This window comes from Hoplias malabaricus, chromosome X1, assembly GCF_029633855.1.
Source record: "Hoplias malabaricus isolate fHopMal1 chromosome X1, fHopMal1.hap1, whole genome shotgun sequence".
NCBI classification, from domain to species: Eukaryota; Metazoa; Chordata; class Actinopteri; order Characiformes; family Erythrinidae; genus Hoplias; species Hoplias malabaricus.
The window spans coordinates 12,615,216-12,642,607 of record NC_089818.1 but is presented as its reverse complement, the minus strand read 5'-3'; the positions used below and the strand labels follow the sequence as shown (position 1 = coordinate 12,642,607).

At 41.6% G+C, this 27,392-nt stretch overlaps 1 protein-coding gene across 1 annotated transcript in view; it reads right to left on the bottom strand.

The window, feature by feature from the left end:
* Positions 1-17,585, bottom strand: part of LOC136675822 (netrin-G1-like) — a 30,008-nt gene extending 12,423 nt beyond the window's left edge. Inside the window, exon 1 of the mRNA XM_066652587.1 lies at positions 16,915-17,585. Coding sequence (XP_066508684.1) covers positions 16,915-17,546 — 632 coding nt within the window. The 5' untranslated portion in view covers positions 17,547-17,585. The remainder of the gene's footprint in view (positions 1-16,914) is intronic.
* Between the last annotated feature and the right edge of the window lie 9,807 nt (positions 17,586-27,392).

Sequence of the window (27,392 nt, the reverse complement as noted above, 5' to 3'; positions counted from 1 at the left end):
AAACGAGAGCATTAGCAACGACAAAGAGATATTTAATGCACCAAAAAAGACACACAAATCAAACGTGTGACCATATTTTGGGTTTTTTATGCGAGGTGGTCAACTTAACAAGATGCACTCAATCTGCAAACAATGCCTTGGGGCTATAAAATACTTTAGTAGCACGACAAACCTGGTGACGTCATGACGAACCTCCACGACGGCACGGTGTGGAGTAGCAAATAAGTCTAGCAGACAATAGTATGTGTTGCAAATCATAATTTTCTCTATGCACATTTTTAATACTGCACTTTTGAAACTGTTCATCTTATATGTTTTATACATTTGTATAAATATAGATGGAGAATATAACAGTAATTCAACTGAATAAAATGTAATTCTCTGTCTGAATGTATTGAATTATGCATTTTTTATATTATGTATTGGTTTTACTCCATTGAAAACAACCAGATGCATACATCCCTCAGATCGTTACAGAGAGTAAAGCAGAATTGTGCTTTTCAATTAAGAAAACTGATGGGTTAGGCTAATACATCCTCAAACCTCAACTAAATGTATCGAATGATGACTTATCAAACCAAGTCCTCTTATAATTAAATCATATCGTTATCAAATCATTTTTGAATTGCATCTTATCCTGAACAGGAGTGATTTGTATCGCATCGTATCGACAAGGGTTTTCAATGTATCACAATTTTATCATATCAGTGGCAGTATATCGAGATGTGTATCGAATCGACCTTAGTAGTGAAGATATACATCCTTAATGCAGAGACATTAGAAATGCCTCAACCCCCCTTGCCTAAATCTGTCCAATCACAGTGCTGGACCTGTGTTTATGTGATAACGTAGCAAAACAGACAAGAGTGTTGAGAATTAAGAGCACTGACAAATACTGAGAAAATTGGAATGAAGAAAATGAACTGAGCAAAAATGACAAAAAAACAAAAAAAAAAAAAAAAAAAAACCCCACAGAGCTTCTGGTCCTTGCTCCTCACTGCTGTGCGCTCAGGTCGAACAAGAATGAGACACTTTGTCCATATCTCCATAGTGATGGACATGGGTTCTCACACTGCCCCTTGGTGAGGAGTATCTTTCTGAGATCTGACCCACCCTCTCAGATATTAGGAGATGTTAAACTCTATATTTATAATAATAATAATAAAAATAACACTTATATAGTGCCTTTCACATACCCAAGGACCCTTTACAATAAGAAGTGTTTTAGAGAGAAAGAAAATAAAAACAATCTATTTCTATAGTCTGTAGAAATTGCAGACCACAATGACTGTGATTGGTCAGTAGTCGGATGGACATTGTTTGCTAACTTTTCCATCGTCCAAACTCTGTGGTTTTGGTGATCGGGCTTTCTCCCGACTTGCTCCCTGGCTCTGGAATTCCCTCTCAACTGTGGTAAAAAAACTCCCTCTCTTCCTATATTTAAATCTAATCTCAAGACTCACTTATTTTCTCTTGCCTATGGTATCCCTTTTGTTTAATTTAGTCTACTACTCAGTACTTATGTTCTGCTGAAATTGTAACGCTATGTGTGGCTCCTCCTAACTACTGAACCTGTATTGGGTATGTGCTGTGTGTCTCTACCTACTTGTCTATGTACTTTTGATTTTAAGCAGAGTAACTCAGACACCAACACAGGAGTATAAAAAACTCATAACGGTGTAGTAGCCTGTGGCGTAGGCTCTGCGTTGGGTGAATACAGAATTATAAATCGAACCTAACACGGAGATGAAATGCCGGCTCTGTGACTAACACAAATAATATTATACACTTAATTATCAGCAGAGAATGGCTTTAACGTGTTTTCACTGAATACAAGATCATTTTTTCAGGGTGTTTGGTTTCCTTCCCTCCCATGGCAGGGCTGGTCCCTCTGGACACCCGAGAGTTGGACTGTTGGCCTTGAGCCAGACCCTTTCCCACAAAGTCAGAAATACACGGCTGTAATTGACTGCCTGTTTCTGGTGACACTGCTCACGAACAACCACAGCAAAACATAATATCACTACCAGCCTCACTCTGCTGACACAGGGGGCTTCATTGGCATGAAATGGGATGCTCTGGAGCAGCTTCACATGAGCCTAAGGTCACCACCTTCAGTGCTGTGTCTGCGAGAAGGGAACAAGCCCTTGACTCTGCAGAGTGTGACAGAGCTCTGTCCAGATCCTCTGGGATGAGTTGGAGCGGTGTGTGTGATCCAGAACTAATCACCACCAGTCCCTGAGCCTCACTGATGATTATGAGGCTGAACTCCATCAGATCCTCGCAGCTATGTTCCACTAGAGGCTGTTATTGCGGTGAACAGAAACTCCTGATTAACTCCTTCAGTTCAGGAGAAACCCTGGATGTGGAATTGTACTTTTGAGGTCCATCACTCTTCATCTCTTATTTCTTCTCCATCTCCTCCTCTCCATCTCTTCTGTTCTTCTCCATCTCCTCTGATCCACCTCTTCCTCTCCATTGTTTCTCCTCCAGCTGTTTTGATCCTTCTCTTCTCCTCCATTTCTTCCTCTCCACTCTGGATCTCAGTGCACCCACCAATCTTCACTTGACTCCCTGGCCTCTGATGTGTTCTTCCCGACTGCCTACCTCCTCTCTGGCTCCCAAGTCTCCTCGTGGACTGTCTCTAGACTCCAAAAGGTTTTGAGGGAATGCCTTCACTCACATGGTCCTAAAGGCCGAACTTTTTTCCTTATATCTGGCCTCCCTTAGAGATAAACAACCTGTCTGCACTGCAAATGTGATCGTGCAACCCAATAGAATTTTACAGACGCTGCTGCTTCCATTGGCTTGAATGGTTATTATAGAAGCCACTGGTTTGCTTCTCCCTGGCCCATGCAATTCGTCAGCTTCGTTGCCAAAACCAATGACTCTTCAGCTCTTTGGGAACTTTACCCTATCATCACTGCAGCACTCAATTGGGGGCACAAGTGGACAAGAAACGTGATTCTGGTTCATTCATAAAATTTGGCTAAAGGTTCAAATAATCAACAGGTCGTGCGACGTCTTCATCACTTACGTGGCACTCCATATTTCACCAATTGATTCTCAAAGCAGTCCATATTCCAGGCCACTCAAATACAATTGCTGATTCGCTTTCTCGTTTTCAGATCCCCATGCCATTGCCACCATTTTCAAAAACCATAACTCTTCCAGAATTTCCATACCTTGCAAAACACTGTCTTTTGCTCAAACAACCTCTCCATAACTGCTGCCTTCCTTACAACAGTCAACACGCAACACTCCTTCCATTCCTCCACCTTAAGAGTATATTTGGCCACAATAAATTTCTTATAACTCAAAAAACTCATAAATAGTTCACCCAATTCTTCCCCAAATCACCCTCAGATTACCCTTCTCCTCAAAGGAATCCCAAAGGCTTAACCCCATCTTCCACCTCAGAAATCACCAATCACTTCAAACATTCTATTACGCTGCCTGACCACACTCACCTCAGGATGCTATTTGCCTACTATTGTTCCTACCCTTGTAACCATTTTTCTGTTAGCGTTCTTTGGCTTACCCTTTAACTCCCTTATGTCAGACCTCACCATCCTTGATTCTGATACGCTACGTTAATGCCAAACAGAGTAAAACAGATCAACTTGGCAAAACCACCCATCACTACTTGTTTAAATTAAAATCACCACTCGGTCCTTACAAAGCTTACTAATACATTACATCAGTCTTTGGATTTTCCAGCATGCTCAACCAACTGACCCACACTTCATCATAGAATCTGGGTCCACTGTATCATGACACTGGTTCCATGCCCATCTCCGTCATATTCTCTTCCTCGGCTGTTACCTTCCAAACTGTTTCTCAGGCCATTCATTCTGAATCGGTGCAGCTTCTATGGCCCTATCAGGGACTACCAGATCACACCATTCAACTCCTCGGCCACTGGTCCTCTCAGGCATACCACAGCTGCATCCATTCCCAAATCAACAATCTCAGACTAGCACATGAGAAACTTGCTTTTGGGGTCCAGCTTCAAACTTCACTAGCAGAAGCCACCTAGAACTCCAGCCCAAGTCCCTCTGAGTTCCTCTTCCTTGCCATGCTTATATCAGGCATGGTCTGAACAAAATTGAGTTATAAAATAATAAAAGTTTGGGAGAAGGACCATGTTCAGAATCCTCCCCTTCACTATTACGCACCATATAAAACCACTCCTCTCGCCTCACGTTCTCATGATGAAATTCACACCCCACCACCACCCCTACTCCTCCTTTTTCATCAATGACTTTTGCCTGGCAAGTGGAGATCGGGCTTCAGTCTTCAATAGCAGAAGCCACCCAGAATCCCAGTCCAAGTCCCTCCGAGTTCTCCTTTCTTGCTCTGCTTACATGAGACATGGTCCGCATGTTGCAAACAGCCTCAGCTCCAATGACCACAGCTCACAGCTCTGCACTGAGCCTCCATGTCCTTCTAATCCTCCTGCAGTAATGGAGCTCCTCCTGGAGGATGGGGCCGGTTCTCCACTCTTCTTGGTGTGTGAGCGATGGGTTGATATTCTGTGAAGGAGGGCTGGTGGTCTCTGGAGCATCCTAAAGTGAGTCAATTAAAAGAAATGCCGCTGTATTTCAGATCCAACAGCCGTCATTTAGAGTGAGAGGATCTCCCTGAGCCCTGACTCCAGGGTTAATTAAAAACCAGAACAAATTCTAGATCATTTCTCAGACGGCCCACACTTAAAGGAGTGTGTGTGTGTGTGTGTGAGGTGAAGAGGGAATACACTGTTCTCAGCCTACGGCGATGTCATATTGAACGTCCCTCTGATTTTAATATTGCTGTCCAGGTGCCACTGAGAGAGAGAAAGAGCTAGAGAGAGAGAGAGAGAGAGAGAGAGAGAGAGGGGGATAAAAATCCATTTAATAAAGTTTATTGGCCTTTATTCTCCTCACTGTCCCAGAGAGAGTTTTCACCATCATCCGCCCTCCTCTCTAAGCAATTACAGCCCTATAGCAAGCGCTCAGGGACAAACTACTCATGTCTTTGAGTGCAGCTCCAGTTCGAAAAACTTCAGCTGGCCTTTATGCGTGTAAAAATGTCATGAAGAAAGACCGGCAGAAACGTCCCAGAATGGTTGGGAATAAGATTTCTTTACAGAGAAAGGTGTGTTTATCTGTGTGTGTGTGTGTGTGTGTGTGTGTGTGTGTGTGTGTATCTTTAGATGTAGAGCATATGAATTCTTCACGTGTTTCTCTGAGCTCTTATCCCCTGCACTGTGTGTTTCTCTCTAAGCCAAGCCGAGGAGAGACGACACAAGATGACATGAGATGAGACGAGATGAGAAGAGACGAGACAAGATGTGCGTCTGCTCCTGAACTCCTGCGTTCTTCTCCAAAGACAAATCGAGAATGGAGAGCACGGAGAGTGAAGGCAGCAGAAAGCTCTACTTTCAAGTAGTTTTTCAGAAAGCTGTTCCTCCTCCTGACCTGGGTTTTCTCACAGAGTGCTGACAGTGTTCTCACTGCAGAATGACAGGCTCCTCTCTCTCTCTCCATTTTCAAAGCATTAAAACATCTCACACCCAAAAAACTGAAATTTGTTTTAAAATAAAGTGAGTAAGAAAATGTTAATTATTAAATATATCTGTAATAATAATAATAATAATAATAATAAGAATAAACCATTGTATTTTTTATAAATTAAGAACATTTTATTATAAAATCTCAAGAAAACAAGAACATTTAACATATTCATGTTTAAAAAAATTGTTGACAAATTACACATTTAATTTGTGTCTGTGTGTTTGTTTCTCTCTCTCTCTCTGGTTGACATCACTTCTAAAAGTGTGTGTTGGAGGCAAAGAGAGCTGCATGAATAAGGCTGATGTTATTAATGCAGTAAATTTTACAGTGTGTAAAGAAGAGCTGTGGTCATTCTGTAGTGTACATCATGCCCATATAAGGACATCCAGGTCTCTGCTGGATTTCTCTGTGATAAAAACCCAACCCTCCATCACTGACCTCCCTGTGTGTATCTGTATTTGTGTGTGTGGAATTGTAACTGGAACATGTCACGTTGTGGGGACCAATACTTATTTACAGAATCACATCTGAGCGCAGTATACAGTTAGTTCCTATTTGTTGTTGTCTGTTCTGGTAGAAAATCTCTGTTCTCTCTGTGGAACGAAGCACTGCTGCATACAGAGACCGTTACAAAAGTCCTCCAGTGCTGTTGGCCTTGGGAATGCTCAGACGATATTGAAACGAGGCGTCCTATTAGGCGTCCAATTTCCCCCAGTCCCTGTAGAGTGTAATACATCTCGGGCAAATTGTTGGCATCTCACCTCGAAAAAATGCAGTCCACCCCAGTGGCGCTCTTCAAATTTGGGTGGAAACATTAGGAATTCATCACGCTGTAATTCCCCCGCGCCTATTATTCCACCACGGCCCAAATCCGATTTGAATTGCGGCTTCGCTGGGAGCTACGCCTCCAATTTGTTTGGAATGACAGAGCTTATTAAGCAGCGCTAACACTGATCTGTGTGTGTGTGCTAAACTAATGAAAGCCTGGCCTCCACCAGACACTGAATCACACTCAGAGACCACTGCACTCACATGGAGGGGGGGTGGGGTTCACACTGAGTAATGACACAGAGCTGCTGCACACACAAGGTATATCTGTATTGGAGCTTGCACTGCAGGGTCCCTACTCGACCTGACTCTACTTACCTTTTCTGCTTCTCAAGAGGTAAATTTGGTCCTGGTCCTGGAACCCGGTTCTTTTTTTTATTCCCTGCTCTTCCAAGTAAGAAAGCGAGCTGAGTAAGGACTAAAACGTGACATGCAAACCTTACAGAATGATGACTGTCCAGAGAGCGTCATCACTTTACGCCACGCAATGCAGACATCCAGCACAAACTCACAATCTCCAGCTACCTCAGAGATCAAACTGTTTTTATCTGACTCAACAGCAGCTCGTAAAATTTCACCATGGTCTTTTAAAGAGGTTAAAACGCTCCTTGGGTCAGTGGCCGATGAAAGAACTCTGAGAGCTGGACGCTGCAACAAGGAAGGAACAAGCTCTACTTATCTGACTGAACTGCTGACGGAACTGTGTTCAGTCCCAAACAACAACAACACACCAGTACATGATTAGTAAACAGTGATTAATGTTAGCACCACAACTGTAGTGGCTTCCAAGGCCCACTGTTTCTGTTAGAGATGGGGTTTTGGGACGACACTGGACACATTTTGCACAGTTTGTCATGATGTGGCCTGTTATTAAAGCAGCACACAGTGGAGGTAAATGTCCTCATCCCTCTCTCCCGTCACACACTGCTTTGAAGTTACTTAAATGAAATGGAACAGAACGGACGTGGGGGTTAGCTCTAATGGAACAGATTGAATGAATATGCAGTTTAATGTTTCAGAGCTGAACGTGTTTATATTAGTGTTTATATTCGTGTTTATCGCTGTCCCTCCGGGGAGACTTTATGCTGATGTGTTTTCCAGCCCCGTCGTTTATTATTTAGCACCACAGCAAAGCCTCTAATTACAGCTAATTAAACATCTGACTCCTCAAACCATCCGCATAAAGACCTGCCAATTAATCTGCGCTGAATTTACATCTCTACCGTCACACTGAGTTACACATGGCTTTAGTTCAGCACAACATCTTAAATCTAGTCAATACAGCTCACACCTCTTACTCTGCAGGAACAGGACACGATGCTTCTAACCAACTGTATGTGTAGGGAAACTAGGAAGCGGATGTTGGTACGAAGATGCACGTTTATTAAACGGACAAAGGAACTAATTAAGGGAAAGACAGCTAAAAGATGTTAACCAAAACAAGAAACTAAGTAAAGACTGGAGATGGAGAGAGATAAAGTAAAGAACACAAAAAGGAGAGTAAAGTCCCGTTCACACTTGGCAATAACTAGCATTCTGGGTGATTTAGTCTTAAGTGTCCAGCATAAGTTCAAGTGTGAACGGGGTGCACTGCATCTCAAACACACACTGTAATCACTCAAACCTCATTCTGAGGTGGTCATAGACACACATGACCACATTATTCCTGCAGTGTGAATGACGAGGTGTCTTGATATGTCTCTGACAGTCAAAAGTTGGGCGACATGGTAGCTTAATGGTAGCACCAATGTCCCATCTGGTTTCCATGTTCTTCCTGTGTCTGCATGGGATTCCTCTGGGGTCTCTGGTTTCCTCCCACAGTCCAAAAACATGGAGGTTGTGTGAACTGGCTTCTGAAATAACTTTCCTGGTGTGTGAGTGAATGAGTGTGTATGTGAATGAATGGCTGTATGTATGTATGTATGTGTGTGAGTGAATGCGTGTGCCCAGATATGGATTGGTGCTCTATTCTAGTGCCCGAAGCAGTCCTTCAGGTGGACGGTCGAGGGTATGCTGTGCGCGTTTGGCTGCCGCTTCTTACCAGTGTGTGTGTGTGTGGAATGCTGAATGTTGTGTAAAACATCCTTGGGTTTCTAGAAAGGCGCTATATAAGTTTAACATTAAATAAATAAATAAGAACCATGTCAGTGCCCCAGCCAGGGGTTTAATAACAAACCATGATGTTTCAAGCTGTATGTAGAGTGTGTGTGTGTGTGTGTGTGTGTGTGTATTAATGAGTGGGCCAACACAGATTGTGCTCTGAGTCTCAGACTGAAACATGCCTTATGTTCCTCTCATAATCTTAAAGTGTTCCAACCTGAAATAAAGTTGACGATTCAGGTTTTCTAGGTGTTTATTGAGTGTTTTGAAAAATTCCTGTTTATGCGGCTAGCTATGTGTTTTGACGCATTAACATAGTTCAGAGATTGAGTCAGAAGGTCAGATCACAGGAACTAACACAGACGGAAAACGGGAACACTGAACTGAGACAGAGACAAACCAAACAAAACACTAGAAGTAAGAAACCAAGAAACACTAGGAAGGAACACCAAGGAAGAGGTAGAAACAAAAACAGAGGCTGAGACCAAGGAGAAACAAAAAACAAAAAACTAACTTTGGAACACAAACAGAAACAGACATAGGCTGAGAATAAGATGAAGGTGAAAATGGGTAAAAATATATAGAAATAATTTTTAAATGTGTAGAAAAGGTTGGCATTTGTAAATGAAATGTGTTAATGTGTGAATCATTCATTCATTGTCTGTAACCAAATTATCCAGTTCAGGGTCACGGTGGGTCCGGAGCCTATCCGGAATCACTGGATGCAAGGATCACACCCCAGAAGGGGCACCAGTCCTTCACAGGGTAACACACACACACACATCCTTAAATCGCCAATCCACTTACCAATGTGTGTTTTTGGGCTGTGGGAGGAAACCGGAGTAAACCCACGCAGACACAGGGAGAACACACCATACTCCTCAAAGACAGTCACCCGGAGTGGGACTTCCAGGTCCCTAGAGCTGTACGAGTGCAACACTACCTGTTGCGCCACCATGCCGCCCATGCGTGGATCAGTACTGCCCAAATGACTTAAATTGTGCCATAGCATAAAATCACATGAACTCGTTGTGTGACTATGGGAGTTTTCGAGCGTGACACTACAATTCTGTGTGCACATCTCCACTTCTGTATGTGTGAACATCTTTCTGCAAATGTGGATTTTTCTTTGTGATTTCGCCATGCTGAGTGGCGAAAGAACCAGACTCACACTAGAGACTCAGGAAGTGTGAGACTATGGCTGAACTAGCCCAAAAATAATGTACAAAATATGTTTGATATTTGGTGGCTTGATTTGGGAACCAAGACAAAAACACACATCTCCAGAATGGTAAAGAACTGTGTTCTTAACGGTTTATTGCAAGATCTCAGTCTCGTGTTCCATTAAATCTGGAATCATGATCATTAAAGCTTCGAAGGCTGCAGTGGGACTCAGATGTATTCAGATTTCAGTCTACTTTTGATATTTTCATCATTAACATGTTCCAGAGGATGCGAACGAGCCATGTACAAAGAGAGTGCTACATGGTGAGGTTCCACTTTTCATAAATCTGTTTTTGTTTAAAGGAGCCATATGTAAGATTTGATAGTTTCCTAGGCTCCCTAGATACAGAGTGTAGTTCACTTTTACAGCACTATCCTGAAAAGGAGGGGGGAGGAAAGGTGGTTTCCTACACCCCTCCAAAGTTACTGTAGTTTCTGTAGTGCTGAAATTAGAGCAGCAGGGACCATGTCAATTATTTGAAGCTCTAATTTTAAGGGAACACTAGGTAAGATTTGGGATTTTCCCCTTCGATTTTCCCCTTCGTGTAATTCATTTTAAATGTTGAATTGAAATTAATGGGGAGTGGTTTCCTACCCTCCTCCAAAGGTTACATAGTGAAGTTTCTGCAGTGCTGAGCCCGGAGCAGCAACGACAGCAACACTATTCAGTAAAGCATCGCAATGATTTTGAAACTGTAATTTTATGATAGAAACATTGCAGAGTGTCCCTTTAAGATAAAACACAACCTTGTATTCATTTAAGCAGATCATCACCGCCAGATTCAGCACAAAGAAATAAAACCAGAAACAAGAGTGAAGCAAATGTTAATGAACAAAACTGAGCAGGGAGTCTTGGTCGGTAGAGGGAGAAAGACCTATATCTCTCCTTCTTTCCATTAATCCTCTCCCCTGCTCTTTCTCTTTATAAAATTTTTTATCAATTTCTTCACCACTATTCACCATCTATTGCTCCCTTTCTCTATCAGTACCTTCTTCTCCAGCCTCTTCCTCCATCCCTCACCCATCGGCCCTCCCTCCCTCCCTCTCTTTCTCTCTCTCCCACCCCTTCCACACATCAAAGCCTCTCTTGCCCCCCTTGTGTTCATTAAATAAAAGCAGCAGGCCGTTAGCCTCACTTTGCTAAGATTAGTGCTAGAGAAATGGCTCTAGATTTCACTCCATAAACACAGCGCCATGGACACGGTCACTTAACACAATCTTTATGACCAAAATATACTGGCCTTGTGACTTTAGGCTCATGTGCAGCTGTTCTGAAATGTCCCATTCTGTTGATCAGTGCTGCTGATGTATTATTTTTCCTTGTCTCCAAGCTGCACTCTATCTTCAACGCTTGTGTTTTAAAAGCTTTAAAAGTCTGTACAATTTGTGTTGCTGAGGGACCAGGCACCGGAGCTCAGCAGTGGATTTCGGACGCCTACCACGTCTGACATCTTTGACATTTTTACATTTGATTAAGTTAAAAGAGCAGAGACGGTTTTTCTTTTCCAGAAATGCTCAGATGTCTGAGTGGTTTTTGCTAAAGCCTGAAAGTCAGCGTGAATTGCAGAGGCACATTAAAGTCCAGAGAGCCACAGTCTCTGTGTCAGTTAAAATACTTCTTCACAAAAGGCATGAGAGGTGACTGAAATATTTTACTAATGTCTAAAGCTTATAAGTGTCTTTCAGGTTTGTCATAATCTTGCTTGAGGTTCAGCAAGATTTCAGTGAAGTGCAAAGGGAGTTCAGTCCTGATATAAACATAGCCTTTATTTAATGATGCAGTAATCCTGTATAATCCAGCTTCTCTTCTGAAAAGAGGGATATTAAAGCAACACTAGGTAAGATTCTATATTTTTGCTCCCATGTTCCCCTCCTCCAAAAGTTACATAATTTGCTTTTTACATTGCATTGTGCTGACTCTACTGGTCTCTACTCATCTCTACTGCTCTGCACTGGTCTCTATTTGTCTCTACTGGACCCTACTTTACTCTACTCTCTGTTTGGTCCCTGGCTGGTATTCCACTACCAGTTTTCCCCTCTGAAAAGTCTCCACTGTCATCTCAAAACCCCATCTCTAACAAGAACAGCTGGCTTTGGAAACCACAACAGTGGCAGTGGTAATGTAAAACAATGTTTGCTCATTCTGTATCGGCATGTTGTTGTTGTTCATCAGTTCAGACAGATCAGTAGAGTTTGTTCCTTCCTTGTTGCAGTGTCATCTCTCGCTGGACTCTTTTGTCAGCCAGCGATCCAAGACCATGCTATAAATTTAGGAGCTGCCATTGTGAGTTAGATAGAAACAAATGTGATCTGCATCCTGAACATGTCACGGTTCAGTCCCTGTTCTGATGGCTCGGAACTACGAGACAAAAAAAAAAAAATCCAAAAACATTCAAAAAAAAAAAAATCCAAAAACATTCCAGGCCAGGACCAGATTTACCTGATGGAGAAGCAGTTCCACACACCAGAGGAACTCCTTCACTCCAAATAACAGTGTCACTTAAGGGCGTGCCTATACTGCGATGAGACCTGGGGCTTAGCCCCAAGAAGAAATGTTGCTCTAGGAAATCACTACCAAATGTTTGTAAGATCAAACCCAGCAAGAAATCAGATTGACAGTGAGGGGCTTTGCTTTAATAGTACTATTCTACTAAAATGTATTATTACAAATATAGTTTTATCATATTTACCCTCACAAAACATACATGGATTTCTTAAAACACAGGGCACTGGGTAATTAATTGTGTTTGTCAAAATGATGATCTGTAAGAAAATTTCTGGTAACTACTAATACAAATAAACTGATTTTCTCTCTGACATAACATAGATTAGAATGTGTGTCTGTGTTTCCCTGTGAAGGACTGGCGCCCCCTCCAGGGTGTATTCCCACCTTGCGCCCAATGATTCCAGGTAGGCTCTGGACCAACCGCGACCCTGAACTGAATAAGCAGTTACAGATAATGAATGAATGAATAACATAGATTATTAAAGTAAGGTTAAAATAATGGAGGTATATTTGTTGCAAAACCCCTGAGCACCTGTAACAGTGAAATTTGTAGTTGTAGAAAAAAGTCACACATTCATTCATTCATTATCTGTAACCGCTTATCAAGTTCTGGGTTGCGGTAATAGTCACATGTGTATCAAAAAATTCGAAGTCACCTGTAGATTTTTTTCCCTCTCCCACAAATACAACTTAACAGTTACACCTTTACAAACTTTTCATTGCAGGTGCACAGATCCAATTCTGTACACACAACTACAAAAATATAATAATAAGCTCACAGATTTGCTACAGTTGCAGTGGTGAGAATGTTTCAAAACACATTCACACACTCATATAAAACATGCACAAAAGTTGCACATTCACAAACCAGTATGTGAATCTGTGCAATGCGAGTTACACACCTGTAAGTCAGTAATTACACCTGCTCGATTCTGCGGCTACGACTTACTGCTATTTTTTCCCCCTCACACGTGACAACTTCCGCACACTCTCACTTTTGCACCAAATATCTCAGTCAGTGTGGTGCAAAACTAATTTGTGCATCTGTAGAGCCAGATGCGGGTTCAGAGATCAGCGAACCTTTCTGCCCAATCAGAGGACTCGTTAGGCACGTGTCGAATGGCTTAAGTCTCCTCTCCTGGTTGTGTGACTGAGCGCCTCCTACAAAAAGCCTTCTCCAAAAAACAAACACGGAGTAGCGAAAATGGTATGGTAGAAATAGAATAGAAAAAAGGAAATGACTCTTTATCAAATTTCTGATGGAAAACGTAAAGTGGAATAGATATAAAACCGGGAGGGTTCTCTGTGTGTTTCTGGGGCTGTTCTCTGGGCGACCCAAACCGCGTTAACTGTGCTGTTCATATAGCTACTGTCTGTTTTAGACATAGCCAGGGATAAACTGATAGAGTCAGGACCAGGTCGTGACTAATTCACTGTTTACAGCCTGTTCAGAGTGATATATGATACATATTTGGAAAGAGTGTTGAGTTGGGTCTGTTGTTATATTCAAATTGCGCAGCAGAATGTGCTCACAAACCAAGAATGAGTCGACTCAGCGTGTTTGGTTTCTTTGAATCATTGGCCAAGAGTAGATCCCATTTGGTTGATCCGATTGGTTGAGCCTGATGCTCAGAATAGATTCATTGGGAGTAGGCTCCTCATCAGTAAATAGACGTTTGGCGAGACGGCTTTGGACCCATAATCTGAATATTGGATATTTCAAATATCTGCCACATGATGCAGGAACGGAGGAAGAAAGAGTTCTTATTAAGATAAAAAAAGCATTTCAAAACAAATTATCCTCAGAATCCCAAAGGAACACTATTTCTTCCCCATAATCATGCTACATAGTAACAGATACTCCCGGTTTGATCTCTATGCCACTTTCTTAATCAAAAATCTGAATTGAATTGCGTTTGTGCAAAAAATACAGGTGTGTGACTCACATTGCACATATTCACATATTGGTTTGCGAATGTGCAACTTTTGTGCATGTTTTATACGAGTGCGTGAATGTGTTTTGCACCATATTCACTGCTGCAACTGTAGCAAAACTGTGAGCGCATAATATTGTTGTACTTGTGTGTGTAGAATTGCATTGTTCACCTGCAGTTAAGAATTTGTAAAAGTGTAACTCTTACGTTGTATTTGTGGGAGAGGAAAAAAACCTACAGGTTTGCAACTCCTGAAGATATATTCTCTGTGACTTAAAAAATTATTAATACTTTCTACTTTCTACAACCACAAATTTCACTGTCACAGGTGCTCAGGGGTTTTGCACCAAACATACGTCCATATAAATATGTCATTCAGTGCAGTTTTTGCAGTTAATGGACTTTGACACCATTGGATGCAGCACTAAATGATGGACAGCTAACTCTGGCTGCTGATTGGCTAAATAAGTGACGACCCATGAAAAGCGCATTCTATCGTGCCCTGCACTCCGGCTCTGAATCTGGAATCTGAATCAGGAATGTTTTTGTGCCGAACAGTCAGAAAGGTGAGTGTGTTGCACATGAATTCTTGAATTCGCATGCAGGGAGTTTGCTCTGACTGACTGGGTGGGCCAGATGTGACTATACCTCTGAAATAAATTATTTTTATTTAGAAAGATTAGAATATTTTGGTGGGCCGGATTAGACAGAAAACTAGCCCGCAGGCCATACACCCTTGCACTAAATAAAATATTCTGTCTGTTACTGATTTAACAGCCATTTTCTGACCGTTTACATGAACCAATAAGGATACACATAATACCAACATTATGATCCCACATTTCAAAAAGTTTTAGTGTACAGGCCTTTAAACTGACATGCAACATGACCGACTTTTCCTATTATAACATATGTCCCGCAGAGCAAGTTTAGTTTGGAAAGTTGATGCTACATTTAGCCGTATTGAGTCATACTGAATTAAATATGTGGTTATACTACAATGGTTCCCCTAAAGAAATCCCAGGATGAACTTTTTCAAAGTTTTTTGGAACTTGCCTTGTTAAAAATCGCAGCTGTGAGCAAAGCTAGATATCCGTGGCAGAAACAGTCCTCCAATCTGATTCAGCATTTTCACAACAAAGCCAGCTAATCCACTATTAAAACTACTAAAAACCCCAGATGAAAAGATAATTATCATCTAAACCCACCTCCAGACTAGAGTTTTAGAAAAGACTCTGGGGTAATGAAAAAAGACCCGAGGCTATAGCCCTGTAGCCAGGGCCTAGGCATGCCCCTGGTTTACCTGTTCCACACACCAGAGGAACTCCTCACTCCAGAGAAAACCGTTCCACTGTTCCACACACCAAAGGATCTCCATCACACCAGGAAACACAGGAACACAGTGCTGAGGTGATTTATAATTCTGCACTGTTATTGTGTAGTGTTACCATCATCTCATGTGCAGCTGCTCCAGTATCATGTTGTTTTATATAGATATTAAACTCTGTGTCCACACTGGAAGCAGATTTATACAGCTGGATTTATATTTCCATAATTTTAAAAACACATAAGCCATTCATTAAAGCTGCAAAGTCATCCAGCCGTGGCCCGGAATTTTCTCTGTGGCTCTGCGCAGAGTCCCCGGTGGTTATTATTTAATCAGCGGTAAATGGTCTTAATTAGTAGATTACTCTCTTTCCAATTAGCCAAAGCTCTAATTGCTCTAATCCACCACCGCAGCCTTAATTTTCAGCTCTGTATTTAGGCTCCGTTTTGGCTGAGGACCGATCTGACGCCTCATCATAAACTACGCAATCCTCCCATAAACCAGCCGCTCACGAGCCTCTCCGGCTCAATTTAGAGACCAGCTGCTGTGTTTTTATTTCCTTTGTGCCGTCAGACGGCTCTCTGTGATATTTTAAGCCTCAGAAACTCTGCGGGACGACGACTAATTGGAGAGAAAGCATATAGTATCTGCAACAAAGGCTTTTATGGTTTTGTAGCATTAGAGAACAGTGTCTAACACTGTAAAATGTGAGCTTTTATTCGGGGAAATCTTCCTAAATCTACTCTGTCTCTCTTACATCTCTATTTGTGAGAGTATTCCAAGAATATTCTGCTGTTTCTAATAGGTTAACTTGCTGTAAGACATATTTAAGCAGTATTTAATAAAAATTAAAAAATGTCCATATGCCTAAATATTTTCCAGCAAAGTTCCAGGCTTCATGAAGTCTAAACAGGATATTAGAGCTACACCATCGAAAATCAACATTTCAAAATATTTTATTAGGAGATGTGTAAAACATGCTGAACTTTTTACCAATAAAAACACAGTTCACTAATAAAAGCCTCCACACAGAAAAAAGAAAGATCTTCTGAATAAAAAGTTTTGCTTCTTAGAAAATATTCAAAAAGAAAACAACTGCTCCCTCTAGCTAACCGACCACAATATCCTCATTCTCACATCTAAAATAATAATAATATTATTATTATAAATAATAATAATAATAATAATAATAATAATAATAATAATAATAATAATAATAATAATAATAATAATCTGCACCAACCACAAATTCAAACATCTCTCTTCCACAGATACACATCCAGCCCAGAAGGGGGTGCATTCAGACGCATACAGTCTTCCTGCCATTGTAATGTCCGAGGTTTAAATGTATCAGGTTTATCTTGTGTGTGTGTTTTAAATTTATTAAACCTTGTGATTAAAAACAGCACCTACAGGGTTAAAGAGATAAAACGCCATTACCTTCCCTGCACTTTGATGTCTGAGATAGCGTAGAAGTATCTGGACAGGTTGTTCTCATCCACCATGGTGGATCCGGTGGCGGGTCTGAGGAGGTGGATCCTCAGGTCCGTTAGGGTGAAAAAGTCCCGCAGGTTCTTGGTGGTGTCCAGCTGTCCGTATAAAGACGCCATGTTGTGGAGGCGGGGTCCAGCGAAGAGGGCGAAGCGGTCTTTAATCTCAAAGCGGACAGTTTTATCAATCTTCCACACGTAACCACGGGAGTAGTCCTCGGTGCAGATGATGTCCAGCAGGGTGCGCTGTGTCAGCTCGTTTGCAGACTTCGGCTCCATGGTGAAGGCGTCCAGGCAGTCCGTAGCGTAGAACTGGTAGGGTTGCCAGGTCTTCCCGAAGTCCAGACTCTTTTCCAGCACCATCTGCTCAGGACGTCCCGACTCGAATGTGATCACGATGTCGTCCGTAAGCTCGATGCTCTTGTTCCAGGACAGGGTCACGTTCACCTGCAGCGGTTTGGGATATTTCCTCCAGGAGCTCGACTGCCAGAAAGTCGTGGGGTTGCGTCCCTCAAAGTCGAACATGAGTTCTGGGGGGTGGGCTAGCTCCTCTGTCGCGGCGTCACACTCGTTATTGCACATGTACGGGTTCTCCTGAAAAAGGTAAGACAATGAAAACAAAAGATTTCATTAAACACCAGAGAAAATCCACATAGCATAATTTAAGTCCAATATTAAAGGCTCTACACAGGCTGGATCACAACGCTAATGGCTAATTCTACAGCAGCTCAACACGCTCAGAGGAGAACACTAACCGCTGATTCTGTTCCATTTGCTCAAACACGCTCTGAGAGGAAAACTAATGCTGGTTCTGTTCTTATAGGTAGGGCATGTAGAAATCAGGTTCTAACTAAAGAGACTGGGCATGTCCTGCTGTGGCCAGTTGTGCAGGTCATGTACTCTCTGCTCCACATTGCTGTGAGTTTGATTGATTCTGGCTCAGGGCCCGGAGAGTGCAGCTGAATTTCAATGAGAAGATACTGAGACCGGAGGAGAACTCGATGCATTTTTCATGTGTTCCTGGATCAGCTCGGTTAATCAGCATTCGGCTCAGTCCCTTTAGAGATCCCTCTCAGCAAGAACCACTCATAGCCCCCCCACACATCTCCACACATAGCCCCCCCACCCGGACCCCCACTCGGTCTCAGGCCCAGTCTGCAATGACTTACCCTCTTTCTCCCTCTCTCTGTACCTCTGACCACCACAGATCATTTTTATCTCTTATTGTTGCCCACAGAAGTAAAATACAATTCTGACGGTTGTTTATTTTATTAAAATACATATTTTAGTAAAAATTATAAAGGCAATGAACATATATTGGAAATGTTATTTGAAAACACGCTCGGTGTTACGCTGTGCTGTATATATGTGTGTTTTCTCTCTCTTTCTCTCACTATCTCTGAAAATGTATAGGTTCTGCAATCTGTTCCAGTCCATGTTTGTTCACCTGTCTAGAGTTCATTCCATGTTCCAGTTCGTGTGTTTGTTCATCGTCCTGAGTCCGGTCCACCATCCAGTCCATGTGTTGTCTGTCACCATTTCGTCATCCCGGCGGGAATCATAAATACGTCTCTGTGTACACTGTTAGGAAGCTTTGTTTTGTGCTGTGATTTGTATTGTGTATTTTGAATTCTGTTTGCCTGATTTTGACTTTGATCCATTCCTATTTCGACTACGAGTTTGTGTTTGCCCCTTTTTGATTAACTGATGCTAGATCTATCTTTTGTAAATTATTGTAAACACTGTGTATGTATTTCACCAGAGTAGGGTTGGCTGCCGTTTGTTTTGGGAGTGGGTTTTGTGTGTGTTTTTGTGGATAGACAGGGAGGAAGGTAAGGTGTTGTCTTTTGTTTCCTTTTGTTTACACTTAGGTAAGTTAGAGCTGTTTGTGGGTAAGTTAGGAGGGGTGTTTGTTTGTTGTTTTTGTCAGCTAAAGGCCATCCTGAAGTTCACTGGTGTTTGGTTTCATTGTACATATCACATTTACAATATATATTCTATTCATTATCCATTCTGTGTTTCCGTTTGTGTCCTTTTTGTTTCACCATTTACATCTGCTACAGTTATTCCCTTCATATATATTAATTTCAACCCATTCCTCATTCTGTTACGGCTCAACCCTAGACTGGGTCGTAACATCGGGAAAACTAAGGGCTGTAGTTAGTTTAATCTGAAGCGATGAGTGCGCAGCGCCTCCTACAGGTCAGACTACACTGAGTTCAACTGAGGGCAGAATTTAAGTGGAGTAAATGGAGCATGCTGATTGGTTGGAGACGTTAGAATGATGTGAGGGAGGAGTACGATTGTGGAAAATAATAGCTGTAAACAGTTTTACTGCAGTGGATTTGAGTCTGTTCCTTCACTGAAGATGTTCAAACGCTCCTTGAATCGGTGGCTGACTAAAGAATCCAGCGAGAGCTGGACGTTGCATCAAGGAAGGAACAAACTCTACTGATCTGTCTGAACTGATGATGGAGCTGTGTTCAGTCCCAAGCAACAACAACAACAACACGGCAATACATGATGAATAAACAAGCTTAAAGTTACAGCCACTGTGGTTTCCAAGCTTGCCATAAGAGACTGGGTTTGGGATGACACCCGACACAAAAATTATGGTTCTAATTTTCTAAAAGGTGCGGTATAGAAACATCTATAGCATATTCATCAATCTGAAGAATCCATGTTGCAAAGAACTCTTTAATCATGCAAAAGGTGTTCTTTATTTATCAGAGTTATTTATATTTATTAAAGAACACTTGTATAACCATCATTTTAATTGGGCTAAGTCCAGTGTACCATACCGTGGAAAATCATCATTAAGGTTAGTGTCTGCTGCTGTTCTTATTGTTATGGCTGGTGTTAATGGTGTTAAACTGTTCTATTCAGATTTACGTGCTCTGGAGCCAAACAGATTTGATCAGAGTGATTTTACAGATATCTGCATGCATCCATTTTATGATCAGATCTGACCAGACATTGCTCTGAGGAACGCGGTTGGGGAGGGTGGGGGGGGCACACCCCCCCTGCTCCCTCCACTGAGGGTCTGTATTCAGTGGAAGCCCCTCCTCGGTGGAGTACGGGGTGTACATTAGTGCTGTCATGACTAGGTGAGAGCCCTGTTAGAAATGAGAGCTGGACGTTGATGAATTAGAGTTGGAATCTGTGCAGACAGAAAACTAATAGATTTCACCTCCGTGTTTTACTAACCGCTTCACAGCTTTTACCCCCAGAAACAGCCCCCACCATCAGCCAAAACATTACACACACACCCACCCCCACACCCCTCTCACCTCCTGCTATAAACACACTCTATCTGTGGCTCTGCATCCTTATTAGCCCTTGTTCTCACTTGTTTTTCAATTTTTAGGACCCCCTCAGACCCCCCACAGGATCCCCATAGGACCCACACAAGACCCCTACAGGAAAGGTATGATTTGGTGGCAGATCATCCTCAACACTGCAGTGACATCTATTGATATAACTCTGTCTGTCTGTCTATCTATCTATCTATCTATCTGAATACATATCTATCTGTCTGTCTGCATATTTGTCTGTCTGTCAGTTGTGATCTTTTTTTTGACAGATTATTTTTTATTTTTTCAGGGCAAAATGTTGTGGTAATTAGTGGCTGTAGTTTTACAAGAATAAACAAGGACAGATTTATCACCTGCTCCTATTTGGTGTTCAGAAAAAAGACAAAAGAAAGAGAGAGAGAGTGAGTGAGTGAGTGAAGTGTGCTCATTAGCGTAGCAGGCATTTCTTTTAGTGCTATAGACAAGAAGAGCTGTAATTTCAGAATCTGTTTTCTATTAAACTGTCTCTGATCCGGAAAAACCTACCACACAAGGGTCACGTTAGAGCGCCCACTAATGATGTCATCACCTTGCTGCGGTACATGGGGCCAACTCAGTGCCTAAAGGAATGAGGATGTCATAACATTGCTAACCTGTGCTAAATGAAAGTGTCAGGTTCATTAATGTCTCTTCATCTTCTTAGAGAGAGAAAGAGAGACAGAGGGAGAAAAGGAGAGTGAGTGTGAGAAACAGACATGGAGAGAAATAGAGACAGATACACTATATTGCCAAAAGTATTCGCTCATCTGCCTTCACACGCATATGAATTTGAGTGACATCCATTCTTAATGCACATGGTTTAAGATGATGTCGACCCACCCTTTGCAGCTATAACAGCTTCATCTCTTCTGGGGGCTATCCACAAGGTTAAGGAGTGTATTTATGGGAAATGTTTGACCATTCTTCCAGAATTTGTGAGGTCAGACACTAATGTCCGACAAGAAGGTCTGGCTCACAAGTTGAGGTCAGGACTCTGTGCAGGCCAGTCAAGTTCTTCCACACCAAACTCACTCATCCATGTCTTTATGCACCTTTCTTTGTGCACTAGTGCGCAGTCATGTTGGAACAGGAAGGGGCCATCCGCAAATTGTTCCCACAGCTATGTCACACTACAAAACTGTTACTCGCCCGTGATGTTGCAAATTTGTCAGATACGATAAAATCCTACCAAAATCGGGCTATATTTGTGTAGTCTGATCCCGGCATGACAATTGAATGTGGAATATTTCATAGCAAGAAAATTTCAGGACTGAACTTGTTGAACACGTGGCATCTTATAGTACAACGCTGGAATTCACTGAGAGTGACCCATTATTTCACAAATTTTTGTAGAAGCAGTCTGCATGCCTAGGTGCTTGGATTGGCCGATGGCCATGGAAGTGACTGGAACACCTGAATTCAATGATCTGGATGAGTGAATACTTTTGGAAACACAGTGTACCTACAGAGTGAGAAGTGCGAGACAGAATTTGACACAGTGAGAGACTGCATGAGAGACAGAGGGTGACACAGAGATACAGACAGAGAGACTTGTACAAAGAGTTTGTTTTTGATTGTTGGGTTGATTTGATTGGCAGAGCAGAGACACGTCCCGTTTTTCTCCTTTCTGTAATTCGCAGATCACTCTCCCTTTGACTCTGGGCTTCTCAGTGTGTTTATGTAGACACGTCTTTCAATTACGAGCAGATCTTCCACCTGAGCTTCGTTCTTCAGCTTTAAACCTGAGCACAGAGATTTGGAGGCTCATATGAGGCTGGATTTACTGGCTTTAAGCTTCATTACAGCAGCGCCATAAACACCAGCTCCACACCACACACTCCGGGGGATCAGAAAATAGAGCTCCATCATTCAGAACACACTGCCATTAAAAGAGCAATACACATTCTTGCTCCTGTGCTCCCCCTACAACTGCAGAGTGTCCTGAAATCAAAGGACCCAGAGTAAAAAAATTATTGTTCATATAATACTCTGTAATGACTGAAATCTCCACTACAATTCAGAGGAGACATGTATGAGAAACTGCTGAGATATTAAGGAAATCTTCTTCTTGATTTTTATTTCCTCTGAGGGGTGAGTGGTGGTGTCCTACCCACCTCCAAAAGTTACATAGTGCAGTTTCTGCAGTGCTGAACCCAGAATAGCAATTTTTACAGCCCATTGGAGCATCACAATGATTTTGAAACTGTAATTCTAAGGTTAAAATATTACATAGTGTTACTTTAAGATCCACTGATCCTGTAGTAAGTTATAATTCTACAGGAGTTCCTCTGTGATTTTATTTCAATCCAATTTTTTGGTTTTCCTCCTCTGTGAGGAAACAACAGGCTTAATTACAAATTTGTCAATTCACTGAACTCAGCACTTGGATCATTTTAGTCCCATCTGGATTCAGAGTTCCAGGAATTTTTTTTTTTTTTATATTTTTTTGGAAAAACAAGATCTCACTCTTGGCTCTTTCACTCTGTGTCTTTGAAAGAGGCAGAGCGCAGACAGCGCCCCACATCCTGCTGCCTGGGCATGAAAAGCTTGGAAAGCAGCCCTGAGGTGAACCTGGGTTTGGACGCTCCCTGGTCTGTCTCCTGTGACACTGTCCTGAGGAGACTGTTCTTACAACTTGCAGCCCACAACTACAAGGATTCCCACTTTTCTATCATCTGTCTTTGTTACAATTTTAACTGACAGGTCAAACAACAAATCACTCTTTTCCTTTTGCCTTTTCAAAGACAATGCTGCAACAAAAACACAACCAAAAGAAACAAAGAGGTGTGCCTTAAAGGCGATGTTCACGATAAAAAAAAAAAAAAAAAAACAAACAAACAAAAAAACACTATTTACAAAATTCTGAGAATGTTTCCATGACGGTTTGTGCCATCTTATCCATCTAATGTGTTTAAAAAGCCCCAGTGTCTATAAAAAAAGACATTTTCTCAGTACAGTATTGTAGGCTTTCTCTCTCTCTGCTCATGGCAGAGAAACGGCATCTGGAGGTTTTTAGACAAATTTTGAAAATCATGAACTGAGATGAGGATATTGCTCTATTCCTGCTCCATACGTGGGTAATAGTGACTTAATTTTGAGGTTTCGGATCACTTAAGGTGGACATGTCTCCAAACTCAGGAAAAAGCTAACTGCATTACTGAAAATGTTACAAAACAAAACAGCTCGAATTACAAATGAGTTTCTGTGGTAATTCAAACCGTGAATAAAAACGTATAGACCAGTTAAATTTAAGCAATGCACAAATTAGGGGTTGGACAAAATATCTATACATCGATATATCATATCGTTTTCATTTGATAAGTTATTGATACGTGGTGTGAAATATGAAATATTTTTATTGAAAGGTAGGCACACTAAATTCCCAAGACTCACTCTCCAGTTTGATGTACTCATTGCTTCATTACTCCACCTGGTGGCACTAATCAAATAAATAAGGCAAACCTGTGGTGAAGAAAGATTGCCAAATCAAATCGCCCCCTAATAGACCAATAAATACATCATTTCTGTTATTTTCTAATGATGGAGTATTTTATCCTCTTTGTTTACACAGATGCTATCATATTGTCATGTATCATAGGGAACTTTCTTGCAATACACTGAATATCACAGAATCACAGTATCGTGATTTCATCATTACCGTGGGCAAGGAGTCATGATAATATTGTATCATGAGATGCCCTGTGATTCTCACCCCTAGTACAAACAGTAGTTGTGTATTTCCCTCAAAGTTCCAAAAAACAGTTTAAAACTGCATTTCCTCACCATCATAGACGTTCACTTCCCGTATGCTTCAAATAAAACTCCAGAGTGTGGACTTTATCAACATTTCAAATTATGAATCGGCAGAGGTGTAGGAGCAGGATCAGCAGTTGGTATTCTCCTTCAAGCGTGTTGAAGACTCCAGGCTAGCATAAACAGCTGCATGCTAGTGCTTTGTCTATTTTTCCCTTTCTTCTCAGCTTTGTGCTCAGTGCAGTGTCTTCTTTTATGTGAAGAGCAGGTGTTAGTCAATAATAATTTGACAAATTTAAAATGGAAATTTTTTTGTTCAGAGACACTTCTCCATAGAGAGTCCAAAAATATAGTGGTGTGGGGGGTTTGGGGTGGTGTTGAGGCATTGAGCACTGAGGCATTGTAGGAGTTAACTATCTGACAGAAACTCAATAGCTCGGTAATGGTCCACAGACAAGTGGTGTTTTACCCCAGTGACCTGGAGAGAAATGAGGTGAGAGAGAGAAAGCGAAAGGGAGGATATATATATAAATCACTTCAATAGGAAGAAATAACTATGATTTCTGGTGATTTGACTGAACAATAAAATATGTTATTGATAAATAATTCCTTTGGCTTCTTCAGATTGAAATCAATTTTGCTTTTTAGTATAATATGTATACATATAATTGTAATTCTAAATACAAACATTTTCCACTCGTCATTTTATGGTAACTGTTGTGTCGTATTAAAATCACAATTGTCTTTTTAATCAACAAAAATAACTTAAAAATTAAGTATTAATATCTGGATGGGCGGTATCCACATTTTCCATACCGTCATACTGTCTCAAAATATTATCACAGTATATGGTATTACCGTGGGAAGGGGATGCTCTGCCAGGTTGCGCTGAGCTTTATATCTGTGAGCACAAAGTCAAGTGAATTTAGCTAAACACAGCCAAACAGTGCACACTGACACGTGTTGATGATAAAAACCAGTTTCTGAGAGATCAACTTTCAGCAACTTTTGCTGAAGGAACAGAAAAGTTCGAAGACAAGCGAAATAAGACCATGTACACTCTTTAGAGGCACAGCTGATGCTAACAGTAACTTGTGGTTTAGCAGAGCACAGAAGATTTTTCAACGAACTGAGGCTCTGCACACACATATTTAGAGGATAAAGCCATATACCAGTGAGCACAAAGTCGAGTGAAGGATTTTCTGAGAATTGTGTCTGTTTACAGCTTTCTTCCTCTCTCTTTTAACAAAAACTCAGCACTAAACTTACAACTGGGATACTGGGCTAGTGCTTTTCTCCAACCGTTTTCAGACCGTGACATCAGCAGTCATTGAGCTCCCACAGCGCCCCCTCCCTGTGGCTCTCTTAAATGCACATGAACATTTTAGTCGACTTGTAATCTGACACACCACACACGTCAAGAATACCGTCCTTATTTTGAGCTACCGACCACATTTTTAAATACCGCGGTATACAGTATTATCGTGATACTGCCCAACCAATATGCTAGGTTCACAATCTCTAGCATCGAAATCCCATATTTAAGTCATCTAAACCAAAACTTACACATACTTTTGGATACAATATTATAATATATACAAATCCATCACATGCTTTTGCAGCACTTTTTTCTGATGCCTGATCTCATTATGGAGATGGGGATGTGGGCTAGACCTGGACCAAAACCATTTTGCTACATGCGCCTCACCGACTGCTTTTTGATTGGTCGGCTGCTGAGGGACAGACCCCTTATTTGTGTGTGGTCAGAGGAGCAGGTCCAGGCCTGGAGTCCAGCTTAAGAAAGGAAAGGTTGAATGGTATCTCAGTGTGGAACAGGGTTCCGGTGTTCCTGTCTCTGTCTCAGAACTGTGCAGGACCCCAGTGAGCAGTGGACAAAAATCAAAGCATTAACCCTTAAACACCCAAAAGGTGTTTTCAAACATTCAGAATTTAGTGGTCAATGATGCAGACGCTGGAAGAGAGAGCGGATCTGCATTAATGAGCAATTAGACGCTGCCTGTCGGGTTATTAATAGCTTTAATTACTGAAGGGGAAACCTTTACATCAGTGTAAACCATCTGCTAGAAGAAAAGATCAGCCAAGTCCAGTTTTATTCCTAAACAGAGTCGTTGAAACTGAATTTAAAGGTGCAAGCAGTCATTTTCATCAACAAAGCAGGCAAAAGTGTTCATGAAATGGATTATTATTTATTAATTTTCTATAAACTGTGATTCTCGTTGGATAACTTATCCAGATTGGCCATGTCTGCATGAACAAGTTTATGCTCCACAAGTTGGGTTCCCAAATGTATAGCACACATGTTCCACACAACAGAGGAACTCCATCACTCCAGAGAACAGTTCCACTGTTCCATACACCAGTGCTGGGGGCTTTATAAACTACGGTACTTGGTCTGGTGAACTGTGGTTCATGTGCAGAGTGTTCTGACTGTGCTGAAGTGTGGGGCAGGCATTACTGCTGTGTCATAACATGAAGAAAAGCCATTGGTGGAAATGACTCATTGCACCTTTAAAGAGTGTGAGGTGATGGATCTGTCAGAACGTCAGAGCCCAATTAGAGCAAAGTGTTAATTAAACTGTGGCATTGACTAGTGGCTGTGAGTTATTATCTGTGACTAATCAGTTTATTGATCTGAATATTGATCCCACATCAATCTGGGAGTATCTTCTTAGACCCTAAAAAGGCACATGCGCGCGCACACACACACAAACACACCAAACACAAGCACTTAGCACAGATGATGTCACCTATGAATAAATATGAGTACACAGTGCTGTAATGAATGTGAAAAGCAGCATTTCTCCAGAGACAGTGCTTTGAAGTGTGTGGAAAGCCAAATCAAGTGCAGCATGTTTTAGATTAATTGGGATTCACCAGCACACACACACTCCGGCAGATCTACACATTAATTAACAACCGGCCTCATTATCTTTCCCATGTGGCTCCGTCCGACTGGGGTAAATTTAACACCACTTCATTATCCCGCGGGGTGGGAAAAGGGCAGAAACACAGAGGAGCCTCTTCACAGCCTTTCACACATCACAGAGCATCTAAACACACATTAAACACCCACTCATATATCACAGAGTATCTATACACATATTTAACACCCCTCAAACATCACAGAGCATCTACACACACATTTAACACCCATCAAACATTGCAGAGCATCTACATACACATTTAACACACCTCAAACATCACAGAGCAAACATCCTCTCAAAGAACCCAGAGCACCTACACACACAAATATGCCCTCAAACACAGAGCATCTACACACATGCTTTACAGCCCCTCAAACATCACAGAGAATTTACACACA